Here is a 20,412-nt window from a genome sequence, read left to right on the forward strand (position 1 = left end):
GGCAAAATAATGATCCGGAAGCATGTTGTGGTTAGGCAACAGGAATACAACCAAGCTAAGCAGGGGATGAAAGAACATGACTGAACCAAACAAGATAAATCAACTGGCAATGGGAGTCAGAGGGTAAGAAGTTTAAATAGTATCTAGCCAACAGTAAGGCTCAAAGAAGCCAGAATTATCCTAATATCTCTCTGAAAACAGCAAAAGAGCAAAAAGGTTTACCCGTCCAGGCCTCCAGACAAATGCACTATCAGGGTGCAGTGGACCCATATAATTAAGATGGTAACACAGGTGCAAGACACCCTTCTATTAGCTCAGGCGGGCTGCCCAGCGCTATGAGACGTTTGGCGCAGGTTACGGGCTCACGTATTTTGGCCAAAATATCAGTTAATACTCCACATTTTTTAATGTGGTTTTTGCACTTTTTATTCAGGGTGCAGTTGGGCCCATTTGGTCTTGTAAACTGCGGTGTCTGTTAACATGGCATGCATTTTGATGGCGCTGGGCAGCCCGCCTGAGCTAATAGAGAAGGGTGTCACTGCTAGGCTGGCCTGGATGCTGTGCATGGCCATAGTGTGAACAGCGCCGCATGCAAGTTTTTTTATTGTGCATTAACCCCTTCACCCCCAAGGGTTGTTTGCACGTTCATGACCGGGCCAGTTTTTACAATTCTGACCACTGTTCCTTTATGAGGTCATAACTCTGGAACGCTTCTATGGATCCCGGTGATTCTGACATTGTTTTCTCCTGACATATTGTACTTCATGTTAGTGGTAAAATTTCATTCAAATAACTTGCGTTTATTTGTAAAAAAAAACGGAAATTTGGCAAAAATTTTGAAAATTTCGCAATTTTCCAACTTTGAATTTTTATGCCCTTAAATCACAGAGATATGGCACACAAAAAACTTGATAACTAACATTTCCCACATGTTTACTTTACATCAGCACAATTTTGGAACCAAAATTTTTTTTGGTAGGAAGATATAAGGGTTAAAAGTTGACCAGCGATTTCTCATTTTTACAACACCATTTTATTTTTAGGACCACATCACATTTGAAGCCACTTTGAGGGGTCTATATGATAGAAAATACCCAAAAGTGACACCATTCTAAAAACTGCACCCCTTAAGGTGCTCAAAACCACATTCAAGAAGTTTATTAACCCTTTAGGTGCGTCACAGGAATTTTTTTGAATATTTAAAAAAAAAATGAACATCTAACTTTTTTTCACAAAAAAAAACTTCAGGTTCAATTTTTTTTATTTTACCAAGGGTAACAGGAGAAATTGGACTGCAAAAGTTATTGTGCAATTTGTCCTGAGTACGCTGAGACCTGATTTGTGGGGGGGAACGACTGTTTCGGCGCATGGCAGAGCTCAGAATGGAAGGAGCGCCGTTTGACTTTTTCAATGCAAAATTGGCTGGAATTCAGATCGGACGCCATGTCACGTTTGGAGAATCCCTGATGTACCTAAACAGTGGAAACCCCCTACAAGTGACCCCATTTTGGAAACTAGACCCCCCAAGGAACTTATCTAGATATGTGGTGAGAACTTTGAACCCACAAGGGCTTTACAGAAGTTTATAACGTACAGCGGTACAATTAAAAAATCATATTTTTTTCCACAAAAATGATCTTTTCACCCCAATTTTTATTTTCCCAAGGGTAACAGGACCCTAAAAGTTATTGTGCAATTTGTCCTGAGTATGCTGATACTGATACCCCACATGTGGGGGTAAACCACTATTTGGGCGCATGGCAGAGCTCGGAAGGGAAGCAGCGCCATTTGACGTTTTTGGCTGGAATTGAGATCGGACACCATGTCGCGATTGGAAAACCCCTGATGTACCTAAACAGTGGAAACCCCCCACAAATGACACCATTTTGGAAACTAGACCCCCTAAGGAACTTATCTAGATGTGTGGTGAGAACTTTGAACCCCCAAGGGCTTCACAGAAGTTTATAACGCCCGGGCGTGAAAATAAAAAATTCGTATTTTTTCCACAAACATGATCTTTTAGTCACCATTTTTTTTATTTTCCCAAGGGTAACAGGAGAAATTGAACCCGAAAAGTTGTTGTCCAATTTGTCCTGAGTACGCTGACACCCCATATGTGGGAGAAAACTACTGTATGGACACACGTCAGGGCTCGGAAGGGAAGTAGTGACGTTTTGGAATGCAGACTTTTAAGGAATGGTCTGCGGGTGTCATGTTGCCTTTGGAGAGCCCCTAATGTACCTAAACAGTGGAAACACCCACAAATGACCCCATTTTGGAAACGAGAACCCCTAAGGAACTTATCTAGATGTGTGGTGAGCACTTTGAACCCCCAAGGTCCTCACAGAAGTTTATAATGCCCGGGCATGAAAATAAAAAAATCGTATTTTTTCCACAAACATGATCAATTAGTCCCCAATTTTTTTATTTTTCCCAAGGGTAACCGGAGAAATTGGACCGCAAAAGTTGTTGTCCAATTTGTCATGAGTACGCTGACACCCCATATGTGGGAGAAAACTACTGTATGGACACATGTCGGGGCTCGGAAGGGAAGCAGTGCCATTTTGGAATGCAGACTTTGATGGAATGGTCTGCGGGTGTCATGTGCGTTTGGAGAGCCCCTGATGTACCTAAACTATTGAAACTCCCCACAAGTGACCCCATTTTGGACACTAGATCCCCCCACGGAACTTATCTAGATGTGTGGTGAGCACTTTGAACCCCCAAGTGCTTCACAGAAGTTTATAACGCTCGGACGTGAAAATGAAAAAATCATTTTTTCCACAAAAATGATATTTTTGCCCCCAATTTTTTATTTTCCTAAGTGTAACAGGAGAAATTGGACCCCAAAAATTGTTTTGCAATTTGTCCTGAGTAGGCTGATACCCTACATGTGGGGGTAAAACACTGTTTGGGCGCATGGCAGAGCTTGGAAGGGAAGGAGCACCATATGACTTTTTCAACTCAGAATTGGCTGGAATTGAGATCAGACGCAATGTTGCATTTGGAGAGCCCCTGATGTGCCCAAACAGTGGAAACCCCCAATTCTAACTCCAACCCGAACCCCAACACACCCCTAACCCTAATCTCAGCCCTAACCCTAACCCTAACCCTAATGGAAAAATGGAAATAAATAGATTTTTTTAATTTTATTATTTTTCCCTAACTAAGGGGGTGATAACGGGGGGTTTGATTTACCATTTATGGCGGTTTTTATTTTTGGCAGCTGTCGCACGCTAAAAGACGCTTTTTATTGTAAAAATAGTTTTTGCATCACCACATATTGAGAGCTATAATTTTTCCATATTTTGACCCACCGAGTCATGTGAGGTCTTATTTTTTGCGGGACGAGTTGACGTTTTTATTGGTACCATTTTCGGGCACGTGACTTTTTTGATCGCTTTTTATTCCGATTTTTGGGACGTAGAATGAACAAAAACCAGCGTTTCATGAATTTCTTTTGAGGGAGTGCGTTTACACCGTTCCGCGTGCGGTAAAATTGATAAAGCGGTTTTATTCTTCGGGTCAGTACGGTTACAGCGATACCTCATTTAGGTCGTTTTTTTATGTTTTGTCGGTTTTATGCAATGAAAACTATTTTATATAAAAAATAATTATTTTTGCATCGCTTTATTCTGCGAGCTATAACTTTTTTATTTTTTCGCTGATGATGCTGTGTGGTGGCTCATTTTTTGCGGGACAAGATGACGTTTTCAGCGGTACCATGGATATTTATATGCGTCTTTTTGATCGTGCGTTATTACACTTTTTGTTTGGCGGTATGATAATAAATCATTATTTTTTGCTTCGTTTTTTATTTTTTAAGGGGTTCGCTAAAGGGGTTAACTAATGGGACAGTTTTATAGGGTGGGTCGTTACGGACGCGGCGATACCTAATATGTGTACTTTTATTGTTTTGGTTTTTTTTATTTTCAAAAAATGAATTTATTGGGGAATATTTTTTTTTTTTTTACTAATTTATTTGGCGATTTTTTAAAAATTATTTTTTTTTTTATTTTTTTTTTTTTACTTTATTACATAGTCCCAGGTGGGACATCACTGTCCTGTGACAGATCGCTGATCTGTCACATCACAGATCACTGTGACAGATCAACAATCTGTCACAGGCATTGAAGAAGACTTCCTCTTGCCTGCGCTTTGCAGGCACTGAGAAAGCCAGCTTCCTCCAGGCCCCCGAAGGCCCCCGTCGCCATCTTGGATTCGGGGGGCCTGGAGGAAAGGAGTCCCCCGCAGCAGCGCTGCACATTGCGCTGCTGTGGGGGGCTCAGGGAAGCACGGAGGGAGCCCCCTCCCTGCCGATGCTTCCCTTTAACTCCCGGTACACCGCGATCATGTTTGATCGCGGTGTGCAAGGGGTTAACGTGTCGGGGGCGGTCCGTGACCGCCCCTGACACATTGTGCCGGGTGTCAGCTGTGATAATCAGCTGACACCCGGCCGCGATCAGCGGCGCTCACCACGTGGGCGCCGCTGATCGCGGTAGACGTACTATCCCGTCCATGGGCATAGGGGCCCGGGTCCCATGGACGGGATAGTACGTCAGATGTCAGGAAGGGGTTAATATACCAGGCAGCCGCCCCCTCCATGGATTGGTAGGTTGTGAGCGGTTGTTTCATCGGTATTCTTGCACCTGTGTTACCATCTTAATTATATGGGTCCTCTGCACCCTGATAGTGCATTTGTCTGGAGGCCTGGACGGGTAAACCTTTTTGCTCTTTTGCTGTTTTCTATTATTGGAGGATTTTTAAGTCCTCTTTCTGTGCTATTTCAGTAATATCTCTGTGACTAAACAGCACCAAAAGTCACAGGAATTAAACTAGACCACTGGGTTTTTCCCGTTTGCCGTACGCAACAAAGGTGCAGCGCTGTCCAGTGAATTATGTGGAAACAGAGGATAGGTAGTGGCCTGAATCTTGCCATTAATGTCATATCCCGATGAATAGGAGCTGAGCTACATTACTCAGTAATGGCTTCTACACAGTAATTGGGAGTTGTGCAGGTCCAGCTCCGTACATTGATTATATCCGGACACTAACGGTGCTGGTAACAGTTGAACGGTGAGGGTGATTGGTTTCGGACCCCATTGATCTCATATTAATGTCCTTTCTTAAGGTCATATAGGTCATCCGTATCATAGTGGACAACCCATTTAACGCCAAACTCATGACAGCATCATCACAATAAAATAGCATTTACAAAGGGAAAGAATAGTCTAAGAACTGTAGTGTACCAAGATCTTTAAATCATGAAACATATTACATAGGCAAATAGGCCATTTTGCTACAGGGGATGACATCATAAAATTGAGCTCTGGGGGCGTGGCCTGGATGCCTAGGATGCCAGTTGCATGAGCTGAATGCTCCTTCCACGAAACCCTGCAAAGCGACAATTTCAGCTCCTTTCCTGCATTTTAATCAACCCACCCGACTGCCCGAATCCTCACTGATCACTGGCAAGATGACAAAGGGTACGAGAAATCTCAAAAACCAAAGCAAATTGGAGATTTTCTTCAACAGGGATACCAGGCAAGATGGCCCCTCAGTAAGCAGAGTCTCCTGCTCCTCGGGAGAGTCCCCCTCTCCACTGCCCCTGAGCCCAGCAAAGACCACCGCTGCGGTGCAGGATGAGGCAACACCCACCTCACCTTATCTCCGGGGTCCGGGTCCATCACCAGGATCTAGATTTTCCCCACTTGCAGAGGGACACGAGGGAAATGTAGTTCCAGCAGGCCGGCGGATGGATATGCAGCAATGCACACCTCCCCTGCACTCCCAGAATAGCAAGAGAGATGTTGCAGAGAAAGGGGATTCTGGAGGGGACAATTGTAAATCTCTTGCAGTATTACAGCAACTTCCTACAACAAATCTCCATGCTTCGGGAACTTTAATTAAAGATATGCTGATGGCTTTTAGCACCGCAATGCTAAAGGACTTTTCTTTATTGTTAAAACCTGTTACATCTCACATTCAGGAGGTGGAGGAGAGAGTGTCCCGTGTGGAGGACAAAATGGGAGAATTTGCATCTTCCCATAACAACCTTATTGACTCTCACAATGACATGGCAGAAGACATAGAAGCCATATATAATAAACTTGTGGACTTGGAGGTTCGTAACTGCAGGAACAACCTGAAATTAAGGGGGGTACCAGAAACCACCACACCCTCTGAGCTGAGGGGTTATGTGCAAGATTTAATCCAAGCGATGGTCCCCTCCTGTTCACTATATGAACTAATTATTGATAGAGCGCACAGAGTGTCTCGCCCAAGCCACTTGCCAGACACTGTTCCGAGGGATATTGTTGCACGCATTAATTGCTATCATATTAAAGAGGAACTTCTGTCTTATTCCAGAAAGAAAGGATCTCTACCTTCACCTTTCCACCAAATAAAAATTTATGCTGATCTCTCGACAGAGACACTGCGCTTCCGCAGACTAATGAATCCCATCACTGCAGCCCTCAGAGAATCTCAGGTGGCGTACAGGTGGGGGTACCCCAAGAAATTGCTCATTAACAACAAAGGATCGTGGCATACTGTCTCTTCATATGAAAGAGGAAGAGATTTGCTTCGTACCTGGGATATACAAGTGCAGGAACAACCTCAGAAACAAAGAGAGCCGCCTGTAAGGGCAGAGGAGACATGGCAGAAAGTCCTCCCAAAAAGAAACAGGCGCTGAAGATACAATCATTATCTATATTTTACTATCTTTTAACAAGGGTGGCATCCTGACTGGTTGGTGTGGACAGTGATATACACCCCCGCGGATTTCCTACTCCCGCGTTTTGTGGACCGAAGTGCAGTTCTCGGTCTGTTTCATGACTTTACTTCTGATTTTATTAGTTTGCATTGTGTTTGGTTTTTGTTTTTTTCTATCCTTTTGCATACCTGTGGTTTTTTCGGGTCCAGCATTTTCCCGCTTTGCAGGGAATTCTGACAGGTGTAATGGGCAACCCATTAGTCATACTAGCATCTGTATGTTTACAATATGGTTATTACAATATGCTCACTTAATGTTAGAGGCCTAAACAGCCCTCATAAAAGATCTTATATGTGGAAAGAGGCGGTCGCAGCTAAATGTGAGGTGTTTTGTGCCCAGGAGACGCACTTATTGGAGAAAGACTCCCACAAACTGTCTCATCGGCTCTTTCCATATGTGGTCCAATCTAATTTCTCGAAAGAGAGAGGGGTGATGTTAGCTATCAAGGGGTCTGTTGCTTTCTCCTCGACTTATCTAGAACTTGACCCTGCAGGTCGATACCTCATACAAGTGGGCACCATAAATAATGTTTTATATACTATAGCCGTCATTTATGCTCCAAACCAAGCGCAGACTAGATTTATCAAAAAATTATTAACTAGAATTAATAAAGTTAAACAGGGCCACATAATCATATGTGGGGATTTTAATTGTGTTTTTGATAATTCTCTGGACTCTTCCACCCCAACCTCCAGGGGGCCGCCTGTTCTTCCCCCCTTAGCCTTTCGGGAGAACCTATATGACATATGGAGGGTTCTTCATGCATGTGAGAAGGACTATACCTACTTTTCACAGGTACATCACTCCTACTCCCAGATAGACCTATTCTTCTTTAGCAGGTCTCTCCTTAATATTGTCAACTCATAAGAAATAGGTATAATAACTTGGTCGGTTCACGCCCCCATAAAGATGTCTATTCGGGAAGAATCTGAGTGCCCCCTTTACTCCCTGTGGAAGATGAACCCCTTTATTCTAACCCCCCCCCCCCCCCCACATTTAGTGGCACAAACAAAAGCAGCTTTTAAAGAATACTTTGAGCTCAATGCGGACTCTGTCACTAATTACTTCCATGTATGGCATGCCCATAAAGCGTTTATCAGGGTCCACTTTATTAAAATAGGCCATATTCTTAAAAAGCAAAGAGAAAAACGCTTATCAGACCTTACAGCATCGATAAGTTCAATGGAATACATGAATAAAAGAGCCCCATCCTCTGCCCAAATGTGTAAACTACGTGATCTCCGACTGGAATTGCAGGAATTAAGCCCCCGTTACACACTGCGATATCGCTAGCAATATCGCTGTAAAGTCACCGATTTTGTGACGTTGCAGCGATATTGCTAGCGATATCACTGCATGTGATACTTACCTCCGACCGGCTCCCCCGCTGTCCATCGCTGATCGCGCGAGAAGCTCCTGGATCATTTCTCGTCGGCCACTTCCTGCTGGGCTTCCTGCTGTGACGACGAGCGACGCGTGGAGCCGGGCGGGAGGACGCAGGATCGCCGCGTCTGACAGGTAAGTAGCGATCCCCGTCTCCAGCGATGTCGCTGGTGAGATCTGCCTGTGTGGCAGCTCACTAGCGACCACCTAGCGATGCACCAGCGATCCTGACCGCGTCATATCGCTGGTCGGGATCGCTGGTGAGTCGCTAGGTGTAACGGTACCCTTACTCTTACACAATTATGAAAAAAATCTTATTATCACCAAAGCCCATTACTACTCCCAAAATAATAAAGGGGGTAAACTGCTAGCATCCAGAGTGAAAATTAAAACTTCTAAAACTAAGATTCCCTTTTTGAGGAACTTATCTCCCGATTCTAAGATATATACTCCTCGGGAAATCGCCAATAAATTTAAGGATTACTATGCTTCTTTGTATAACTTAGATCCAAGAGCAGACCTCCATGGCCCAACAGCCCCTGATACAAATCTGTTTTTGTCAAGCATTAATCTCCCAACTCTTGCACAAGACCAGTTAGAAATCTTAAACGCACCTTTGACGGAGACTGAATTGACCAAAGTGATTAACTCTCTCCCAGAGGCGAAGGCCCCATGCTCGGACGGTCTTACAAACTTGTACTATAAAGCTTGCCAGGAGACGTTAGTCCCACACTTATGCAAAACCCTACAATTAGCAGCAAATGAAGGGAGCTTCCCAAAAAAATGCTGACAGCTACTGTGATCACACTCCCAAAACAGGGAAAGCCACCGGTGGTGCCCCAAAACTTCCGCCCAATTTCATTGTTAAACACTGATGTCAAAATCTATGCTAAGTGTACAGTCATGGCCAAAAGTTTTGAGAATGACACAAATATTAATTTTTACAAAGTCTACTGCTTCATTTTTTCTAATGGCAATTTGCATATACTCCAGAATGTTATAAAGAGTGATCAGCTTAACAGCAATTACTTGCAAAGTCAATATTTGCCTAGAAAATGAACTTTATCCCCCAAAACACATTTCAACATCATTGCAGCCCTGCCTTAAAAGGACCAGCTAACATGGTTTCAGTGATTGCTCCATTAACACAGGTGTGGGTGTTGATGAGGACAGGGCTGGAGATCAATCTGTCATGATTAAGTAAGAATGACACCACTGGACACTTTAAAAGGAGGCTGGTGCTTGGCATCATTGTTTCTCTTCTGTTAACCATGGTTATCTCTAAAGAAACACGTGCAGTCATCATTGCACTGCACAAAAATGGCCTAACAGGGAAGAGTATCGCAGCTAGAAAGATTGCACCTCAGTCAACAATCTATCGCATCATCAAGAACTTCAAGGAGAGAGGTTCCCTTGTTGCCAAAAAGGCTCCAGGGCGCCCAAGAAAGACCAGCAAGCGCCAGGACCGTCTCTTAAAAGTGTTTCAGCTGCGGGATCGGGCTACCAGCAGTGCAGAGCTTGCTCAGGAATGGCAGCAGGCAGGTGTGAGTGCATCTGCACTTACTGTGAGGCGGAGACTCTTGGAGCAAGGCCTGGTCTCAAGGAGGGCAGCAAAGAAGCCACTTCGCTCCAGAAAAAACATCATGGACAGACTGATATTCTGCTAGAGGTACAGGGAGTGAACTGCTGAGGACTGGGGTAAAGTCATTTTCTCTGATGAATCCCCTTTTCGATTGTTTGGGACATCTGGAAAACGGCTTATTCGGAGAAGACCAGGTGAGCGCTACCACCAGTCTTGTCTCATGCCAACTGTCAAGCATCCTGAAACCATTCATGTGTGGGGTTGCTTCTCAGCCAAGGGAATGGGCTCTCTCTCAGTCTTGCCTAAAAACACAGCCATGAATAAAGAATGGTACCAGAATGTCCTCCAAGAGCAACTTCTCCCAACCGTCCAAGAGCAGTTTGGCGATCAACAATGCCTTTTTCAACATGATGGAGCACCTTGCCATAAAGCAAAGGTGATAACTAAATGGCTCAGGGAACAAAACATAGAGATTTTGGGACCATGGCCTGGAAACTCCCCAGATCTCACCAGAGACATCGCTGGGGACGGGGGTTGCTACTTACCTGTCACACCAGGCGATCCTGCGTCCTCCCGCCCGGCTCCACGCGTCGCTCGTCCTCACAGCAGGAAGCGCCGCCGGAAGTGGCCGACGAGAAACAGTCCAGGACGTTCTCGCGCGATCAGCGATAACCAGCGGGGGAGCCGGTCGGAGGTAAGTATCACACATAGCGATATCGCTAGCAATATCGCTATAACGTCACTAGTTATAGCGATATTGCTAGCGATATCTCTTAGTGTGACATGCCCTTTAATCCTATTGAGAACTTGTGGTCAATCATCAAGAGACGGGTGGACAAACAAAAACCTTCAAATTCAGACAAAATAAAAGCATTGATTTTGCAAGAATGGACTGCTATCAGTCAGGATTTGATCCAGAAGTTGATTGAGAGCATGCCAGGGAGACTTGCTGAGGTCCTGAAGAAGAAGGGTCAACACTGCAAATATTGACTTGCTGCATTAACTCATTCTAACTGTCAATATAACCTTTTGCTACTCATAATATGATTGCAATTATATTTCTGTATGTGATAAAAACATCTGACAAACACACATAAAAACCAGAGGCCAGCAGATCATGTGAAAATATAATATTTGTGTCATTCTCAAAACTTTTGGCCATGACTGTATTGCTCTGAGATTGGCGCCTATCATTCCTTCCCTTCTTAGCCCAGACCAGGCTGGTTTTGTGCAAGGGCGGACTGCAGCTGACAAGACCAGGAAAGTAATTGATTTGATAGATGTAATAAATAGAAGGGGAACACCAGCGGTGGTAGTGGCCTTAGACGCCGAGAAGGCATTCGACCGAGTGAGATGGTCGTTTGTCTTCTCGGTTCTGGAGCGTTTGGGGGTCGGGTGCTGACTGCTATTAAAGCTCTGTATTCTGCTCCGTCGACCAGGGTTTTTGTGAATGATACCATGTCAGAGACATTCCCCATTACAAATGGCACTAGGCAGGGGTGTCCTCTCTCCCCCCTAGTGTTCATTTTAGCTTTAGAACCACTTGCCCAAGCAATCAGACAAAGTCCAGATATCTGGGGCATAGAGGTGGGGAAACAATCTCATTGCATCACGTTGTATGCTGATGATGTGATATTGACGTTAGCACGCCCTCTGGAGTCTTTGTCGGCAGCTCTAGAGATTATTGAAAAATTTGGCCTCCTATCTTACTACAAAATTAATGAGAATAAATCTCAAATTCTACCCCTTAACATACCATTACCGCAGTTGAAACGCCTTAAGGCCATTATGAGGATGGACTGGCAGATGGAGCAAATTTCATATCTGGGAACGTTGGTAACATCATCATCCTCCACTAATTTGTACAAAGCCAATTACCTCCCCCTACTAGCAGATATTGAGAATGAGATGAGCAGACTCCAGAAATTTGAAGTCTCCTGGGTGGGTCGTATTGCACTGTTTAAGATGTTATTACTGCCCAAAATGTTATTTTTATTTCGCACGGTGCCGATATCACCTCCGAAGGTGTTTTTTCAACGTTCTAATAAGCTTCTGAACGCCTTCATCTGGGGAGGAAAGCAGTCTCGGTTGTCGAGACATTTGTTGCAACGCGCAAAGCCAGTGGGGGGTGGGGGGACTCCCTAATGTGAATGATTACTATATAGCAACTCAACTCAGCCGGTTGAAGAACTGGTGGAATCGCGACCCCCCAAGTAGGTGGTCCCAAATAGAGGCACATTTTGCACCCTCACACGATCTCAGGGTGGTGCTATGGGCAGCTCTGGTTGACCCACGGAACCTGGGGGCCCTCCTTCCACTGACTAAGCACTCCCTGTCTAATTGGTTTCAGGTTCACTCCTCCACTCAGACACACATCCCTGCATTGCCTCTCGAGGCACCTTTAGAACTTCTGGAGGTGTTATCAGAGGACCTTGACCTGTACCATTGGAAGATAGGCGGGATCACAGTATTAAGCGGTATAGTTGAAGATCACACTCTTTTACCTTTTGCCCAGTTGAAAAACAGGTTTGGCCTGACCTTTAAAGACCATTTCTCATATCTCCGGGTACAATACATTTTAAAGAAATATCTAAACTTCCCATATAGGGTTAATAGTGATATTATTAGGACCCTCTCATCTTCCTCATCCCTAGATATGGGCTTGAGACCCCTTTATGATTCCTTGGGACATAAGAGCTGATTTGTAAAATCTATACCCTTCATATCTTGGGAAAAAGACCTCGGTAAAGCCATACCTGACAAGGACTGGTTAAGAGCAATTAAATTGGCAGGACGGACGTTTTAAATGTGCGTCCCGCTTTGAATCACACTTGAAGCTGATACTCCGCTGGTATTTTACTCCCGTGATGCTCCATTCCATGTTTCCCAACACCTCACACCTATGTTGGCGAAACTGTAATCAGGTGGGGTCCTTATATCATATATTTTGAGTGGTAACGGCTCATATTGTGTTAATGACAAGACTCCTATTAGCAAAACAGTGGAAAAAAGATGTTATTCCTAAGAAAGAGGCCATAGCGCAAGCAGTTAATACCACGTTTATTTTTGAAAAAATGCTAGCCCACAAAAATAACGCCATACAGAAGTTCACCAGGGATTGGCAGGCTTGGGAGCTCTTTGTTTATACTGCAATGGTTGCATAATTACACATTTATGTTAATTTGACCTGTGTTGTACATTTGTGATAGGTTGTATTATAGTATTTTCAATAAAAACGAATTAAAAAAATTTGAGCTCTGAAGATAGTTCCCTATTGTAATGCATCCAAATGTTACATACGTTTGGAAAAAGACACGTCTTATCAAGTTCAGGCAAGGGATGGGAAAGGATTAAGTGAACACGCACAAAGCATAAACCAGTCTGCCCCTAAAAATGCTATTTTCTCATACCTGATTCCAATTGTTGATCTATTTGACTGAAAAAGACCTAATCTTGGAGAGCATAGAAATAAACTAATGTTAAAATTTAACCTATTACCGCCGTCCATGCATGGCACAAGTCGGTAGCGGTTGTATGGAGCGAGCTCATGAGGTGAGCTCGCCTTATACCTGGCAGGTAATGGCTGTGAGTTATAGCCAGGATCTGGCTCTAAGGGCTCGCATTCATCTGCGTAAATAAAATCACTCTGATTTTGATCCTGAAGAGTAGGACGAGTGTTGTGCAAGTACAATGTGAACTTTCTCAAGTAGCCTCTGTATGCAATCCGTATGCAATGTGTTTTTGACATCAGCTTTTACATACTGTAATTCTCTAGGTCATTGAAAGCTAATTTACAAACTAATAAAGCACTCTGTACAGTACATATCTAGATAGATAGATCATTAGCTAGATAGACATGGAGCTTCCCAGTCTATAGTATCAGCTCACAGCTGTCTGTGTAGCCTTTACTAGTTATTAAAATTAGGGGGGACCCCATGTCATTTTTTTGGGTTTCCACTTTTTAATAACCAGTAAAGGCTACGCAGACAGCTGTGAGCTGATATTAATAGGCTGGGAAGCTCCATGGATATTGGCCTCTTCCCTGAATATTAACACCAACCCCCAGCTGTCTGCTTCCCTCAGCTGGTTATTAAAAATATGGGAGACCCCACACCATTTTTTCATTTATTGATTTATTAGCTAAATACAAGTATAGAAAACTATACATGCAAAGCACTGTTTATATATCTCACTGACATATTTCTACTTGTTCTATTCAATACAGTTCAGGCTGTGAATTTACTGTAGTTACCTGATGAAATGTCGGGTTTCCCTTGAGATGGGTGCGTAAAAATGGGATGGCATATGCATGATCTGTGTGCTATGCTATTTTTTTTTCTCGTACTCATTGACTGGCATTGGCCAGTCTTGTCTAATATACGCTGCCACTCGCAGCATGCTGCAATTTTTTTCTCAGTCCGATCAGAGCTGCGAAAAAAATAGCAGATGAGCACTGAATCAGTGAATAACATTAGTCAGAGTGCAATCCAATTTGCACTCTTCTCATTTATACGCAGAAGAGTACAAGCCCTCACAGCGAAGCTCCACCCGCAACTGTTGACCTGTTAAATGCCACTTTCAAACTCTGACAGCAGCATTAACAGTGTGACAGCATGGTGATGTGTCGTTCTATGTGCCCCTCAGCACATGACGCAATCTTGGGGCGCCAATGGATTTCTGTGACAGTTGCGGGGCCTGTTGAAGACCTCTGAGCTCCCTTGAAACCCAGCTTGTAGCCGGACTCCAAAGGAGACTGTGATTTTTACTATATCAAGCATTGCTGTGCTTTGTTTAGTACAATCAATCAGATAATCGCAAGCAAATTCAAGTTCCCTAAAAAGACTAATAAATACAGTAAAAAATAATTTTTTCAAAAATATTTTAAAAAATAAAAGTTCAAACCATACCCCTTCTCCCCATTAAAAGTAAAGATAATAAAAACAATACCCATACGTGGTATTGTCACCTGCAGAGAAGTCTGATCGATCCAAATATAAAAATAATTAGCCTGATCTGTAAACGGTGTAAACAGCAAAAAATTAAAATTGCATTTGTTCGTCCCCACATTACCCCCCAAAATGCTGTAAAAAGCAATCAAAATGTCATATCTATCCCATATTTACATCAACTAAAGTGGCATTTTATCCCACAAAAAATAATCAGACACACATCTGCATCGACGGAAAAATAAGAATGTTATGGGTCTAGGAAAATGGCCACACAATTCTCCCAAAAAATGTTGTAAAAATTTTTGAAGCTTGGTATCGCTGTAATTGTACTGACAAGGAGAATGATACTGCCATGTCATTTTTACCACACCTTGTATGCCGTAAAAACAGTTCCCAAAAAAACTGTCAGAATTGCAGGATTTTTTTTTCACAATTTCGCCACATCTGGAATTTTTTGCCCCGTTTTCCACCATACTATGTGGTAAAATGATTGGTGTCATGTAAAAGTACAACTTGTCCCCCCAAAAAAACAAGCCCTCATATGTTTATGTGGACAGAAAAAAAAAGTTATGGTTCTTAGAACAAGGGGAGGAAAAATGGAAATTGGACTTGATAGGAATGGGTTAAAGCTAAAGCAGTGTTTCCCAAACTCTAGTCTTCATGTAGTCTTCATGACTCCCCAGCAGATGATGTTTTCAGGACTTAGTATTGTGCAGGTTATGACATTTTTATCAGTACAAGAGTTCAGTCCACGACCATCAACTTCAGCACTGATGATCTGGCCAATTAGCTCAACGAAAAAGTTGACCATATCCAATAGGAAATTTTCTCCTAATCCACTAATGTCATACATTCTCTTCCTTCCCACACCTCATCTAGCTTGCTTTATGTCTTTGAACCTGTCAGGGATAAAGAAGTTACCAGTCTCTTTGATTATTCTTGCCCAACTTCTTGCAGTAGTGACCCAATTCAACTCACATCTCCTTCAGTCCCTCCACCCCGGCTGTCATCACTCACGTAACTAAAATATTTAACCTCTCATCTAGTGTCTTTCCCTCCTCCTTCAAACATGCCAGCATACACATATTACTTAAAAAACTGTCCCTTGACTAGAACTGCTATGCAAACCAAGGCTGTGGAGTCGATAAGCCAAACCACCGACTCAATTTCCCGGACTTTCAACTCCACGACTACTGACCCACTACTGAGCAATGTACATAAAGTGCAGCACAGATTAATCTCAACTAAAAGCCGAGAACCTTAGATCAGAAATAGAACAGACATGTATAGGACATTTTATAACTTTCCCAAATTATTCTGAAAACATTTACAGCACATTGAACTACTGTATCCAATTTATTATATATTTTAGTAGTTGGAGTCGGTCCATTCTATATCGACTCCGACTCCACAGCCCTACTCCCGTCTAATCCGCCATCTTACATCTTTACACTCTACTGAAACTGCCCTTACTAAAGTCTCTAATTATCTAGTAACAGCTAAAACCTAATGGTCACTACTCCCCGTTGATTCTTCTGAATGTGTATCACCAGCTTCTGCTGTCTATGCTTCACTTTATCGGTCTCAAGAATACACCTCTCTCCTGGTTCCACCCTTACCTTTCTGACCGCTATTTCCTCTCCCCTGTACTATCGGGTTCCCCAGGGTTCAGTCCTAGGTCCCCGCCTCTATTCTCTCTATACACTACCCCTATTGGACAAACAGTCAGTAGATTTGATTTTTAGTACCAACTGTATGCTGATGACAACCAATTATACACATTGTCTCCTCACATTACCACTGCATTACTACAAAATACCAGTTATTGTCTGTCAGTGTCTCTAACATCATGTCCTCCCTCTTTCTGAAACTAAATCTGTCAAAAACTGAACTCCATGTGTTTCCTCCTTCTACTAGCCAACCTAAATCAGATGTTGCTATTTGCATGTGTGGTTCTACCATAACTCCCCAGCAACTCCCTACATACGATCATTTGCTCGCTCATGTAACCTGCACCTCAAAAACATCTCAAGAATTCAACCTTTTCTTTTGGCTCTGCAAAAATGCTTACTGTTGCTCTTATTCATTCTCGTATGGACTATTGCAAATCTCTAATAATCGGTCTACTTCTTACTAAACTCTGCCCTCTCCAAACAATGCTGAATGCAGCAGCTAGAATCATAATCCTGACCAACCACTACACCAATGACTGTACCGTCAGCCAGCCATTGCACTGGTTTCTCATCCACTACGTAGTCAAATATAAACTTATCACTCTCACCATCTCCACGGTTCCCCACCACCCTACATCTCCTCTCTCATCTCCGTCTACCATCCTACTTGTGAACTCCGTTCCACTGATGACATAAGACTACCATCCTCAATAATCTCAACCTCCCACTCCCGTCTCCAAGACTTCTCGCCTGCTTTGCCAGTTCTCTGGAATGCTGTATCCCGAACAAGTTGACTAATCCCCAATACTCACATTTTTAAGTGTTTCATAAAAAATGCATTTCTTTAGACTGGCTTACTTAATGATATTCATTATGTCCTTACAACATTTTTTTTCGAAATCTGTTTACACACTGTCCATGTACTTAATAGTCCTCTGTGTCTGCACTTGTACACATACTGATTGGTGACCGGTTCATGCAGCGTTATGTGAATACCCTAATTATTATATTAATGACTGAGCCGTATAATGCAAGCAGTTGTACCATTCACCTTTCGTCCATAGATTGTAGCTTGTGAGCAGGGTCCTCACTCCTCTTATCTGCTGAAATATGTGTTACTCTGTAATGTCTTTAACGTTAGTTGTTTTTGTCTTTGATCTCCCATTTTGGGTCCTTTTTAGTCACACTTGGTATGGTCAGGGAAGTTGAGTTCAGTTTTACTTTAAGCATGAGTATGAGGCATCATTCTGCTCACTGTCTAAATAATTATAGACTCTGCAGGGGCCAAGACAATACTTAAAGGGAGCCTACCCCAAAAGTGACGTTTAAATGGGCTATACAGTGTTGTAGGGGATTTAACCCCTTTAACAACCATACCAGCAGTGTACCTGTTACTGGTACAGGTTCGGAGAAATTAACTTTTCATTCATATTCAACTAAAGAGGCTTTGGTGCTCCCTTGGCGTGGCCAAGAGTTTTGTGCACTGTTGTGCCTCCTACTCCTATAACACTGTATAGACCATTTAAACTACATTTTGTTGGTTACAGACTCCCTTTAACCCTGGCAGATCTGCAAAATTTTTGTTAAACAGACATCGCCCACGCAGTAGCTTTGTAAGTATAATCTGATGAGACTTAATACAAATACACAGCCACATGGTGATGTCCAGTATTCAATATGCATTGATCTGTTTGTAGAATGCTGGAAATGAAGCACGGATCTGAGAAAAATGTCATGGTAGACGTCTGTTACAAGCAAGGCAGGGAAGGCACGCTGCTGGATGTAACTGTTCGTGACATCTACATGTGTACTAGTGTGGAGTTTCTGTGCACAGTGGCAGACATTTTTATTAAAGCCAATGAACAAAGTTCTGCTGCGCTGCGGAGCAGCAAGCAAACCTCAGTTACAAATAAAGAAGCAGGTACAGTTATCTAATAGCTAAAATATTTACCACATGTACAGCGTTAATTACAAGAACTAGTCAAAATCTGTTGTTTCCTCAGCGCCCACACAACCGGTGCCTAGGATGGAAATTAATGTGGCGGTTAGGAACCCAGAATTTGTATTCGTGGCCGATTTGTCAAGGGCAGATGCGCCAGCACTTGTGCTGACAACACAGTGCGAAGTATCAATCAAGAACAGTCCGGAGATGCAGCACATGATCGCGGCTGTCAGAGATTTGCACATAAAGGCCTGTCCTTTTTTGCCAGACAAAAGAAATGGCAAGATCACTACAGTAAGATAATTTTATATTTCCTTATCCTAGTCAGATTTAGATTGTTGGTATGAAACGTTTTATGTTTCTATTAACTAAAAAAAAGAGTAATTATGTGATAGAATATCCAAGTGAGATTTCACTAATGCAAAATCTGTAACTTGGCAATCCACCTACCATGTTGGGGGGAACTTTTAGATCCCTTAAGCATCAGGGTCTAAATCCGACTGCTACTGTTGTCCACTCCGATGTAGAATTTTAACCGAATCTGTCAGTAGGATCAACCTTCCTAATCCGTCTATATGGGCATGTAGTTCATCGTAAGCTGAATAAAATGATACAGTACCTTGATATTTTTCTTCATTTGTAAATGAGTTGTTAAGATCTATGGGCTGGATGTGGATCTTCCCAAGAATCTGCCTCCAAAGCTTCTTTTAATTTAAAGGGGGGGGGTTGCTAGTGTGAGCCATGTAATGACTGACAAAGTGCTCTCCTGATCTACATGTCTTACATTGGTAATGCCCTCTTTCATTTAAAATAAACTCTGGAGGCAGATTCTCAAGAAGATCTATGTTCCCACCCATAAATCTTAACAGCTCTTTACTTATAAGAAAATGTGGACTTCTCTGAAGTAATACATTGGATTGCAGAGATCAAGGCATTATTTTGTTCAGCTTCCTATGACCTACATGTCCATGTAGACAGCTTATAAGGGTTCATCCTACTGACTGATTACCTTTAACAATCTGAATGATTTTATGTAATGCTATCCTGTAGACATGAACAGAAAGATTCAAACTACCCATGTCCGGTGTTCAGTTTGGTCTTCTGTGACAGATGGATCAGGGCAGTACTGTCAAGCATCTGTGGCGCCTCTGCCACTCACTCGGACTCTTTTGAGGTCATGATTGCCTAATCAGTGGTAGAAGCACCCAGGATGCCGGACGTTAATCCTAATGATGAAGATACTTCGAAGCATGTATAGAATAAAAATAAATCCTGGATTCTCTGGATATGTTTTATTCCATACTGATCAGCAGTGCAGCACACCTGCATCTCCTGCCACTGTCAACTAAAAGGAAGTGACCACTTCCCTAAAGTATACTGCAAAAAATAAATCTGACCAGCACCTCTGAAAAGACTGATGCAAGTGTGAACAGGTGCAAGCTGCTGTGAATATATTATATACAAATCAGAGTGAAGCAGGACAAGAAATATGCTAAGATATATGCAAACATTGAATATGTTAATTGAAAAATGGCGTTACTGCTAAATAAACTATCTCTATATATATGTCTGTCCATCTATATATATTTGTGGCGTGGCTGTGAAATTCTGAGTGCTGACTTCCTCATGGATTTCTTAAACAAAGTAGCATAAGGCTATGTACCCCACGTATGCAGAAAAAAACAGACTCCTTCCTAGGAAAAACGCGCGTTTTTTTGCACTTTTTTTGCATGTTTTTTGAGCAGTTTTTTATGCGTTTTTGACAGGAGCATCCTCCTGTTTATAAAATATAGTTAGAAATGCAAATTTTTCCCCGAAATTAATGAGCATGCTGCGTTTTTACCGCGATGCGTTTTTTTCGTGATAAAAAAGCATCAATATGCACAAAAAGTGCAGAATTCATTAAAATGAATGGGATGTTTCTTGTAAGCGTTTTTTAAGCATTTTTGCCAGTAAAAACGCGAAAAAAACGCTTACGTGGGTACACAGCCTCAGGCTATGTGCCCACGTATGCAGAAAATTTCTGCATGAAAACCAGACTCCTTCCCGGAAAACGCGTGTTTTTTTTCTGCGTGTTTTTGCACGTTTGCTACCCAAAAAACCGCACG

At 42.7% G+C, this 20,412-nt stretch overlaps 1 protein-coding gene across 1 annotated transcript in view; it reads left to right on the forward strand.

Annotated features, from left to right (window-relative positions):
* The window catches only part of VPS13A (vacuolar protein sorting 13 homolog A), a 386,554-nt gene that overhangs the window by 231,523 nt on the left and 134,619 nt on the right, over positions 1-20,412 (forward strand). Inside the window, exons 38-39 of the mRNA XM_073543803.1 lie at positions 18,060-18,283; positions 18,366-18,598. Coding sequence (XP_073399904.1) covers positions 18,060-18,283; positions 18,366-18,598 — 457 coding nt within the window. The remainder of the gene's footprint in view (positions 1-18,059; positions 18,284-18,365; positions 18,599-20,412) is intronic.

This window comes from Dendrobates tinctorius, unplaced genomic scaffold (genome assembly GCF_039654945.1).
Source record: "Dendrobates tinctorius isolate UK_male_01 unplaced genomic scaffold, ASM3965494v1 ptg000134l, whole genome shotgun sequence".
NCBI lineage: Eukaryota > Metazoa > Chordata > Amphibia > Anura > Dendrobatidae > Dendrobates > Dendrobates tinctorius.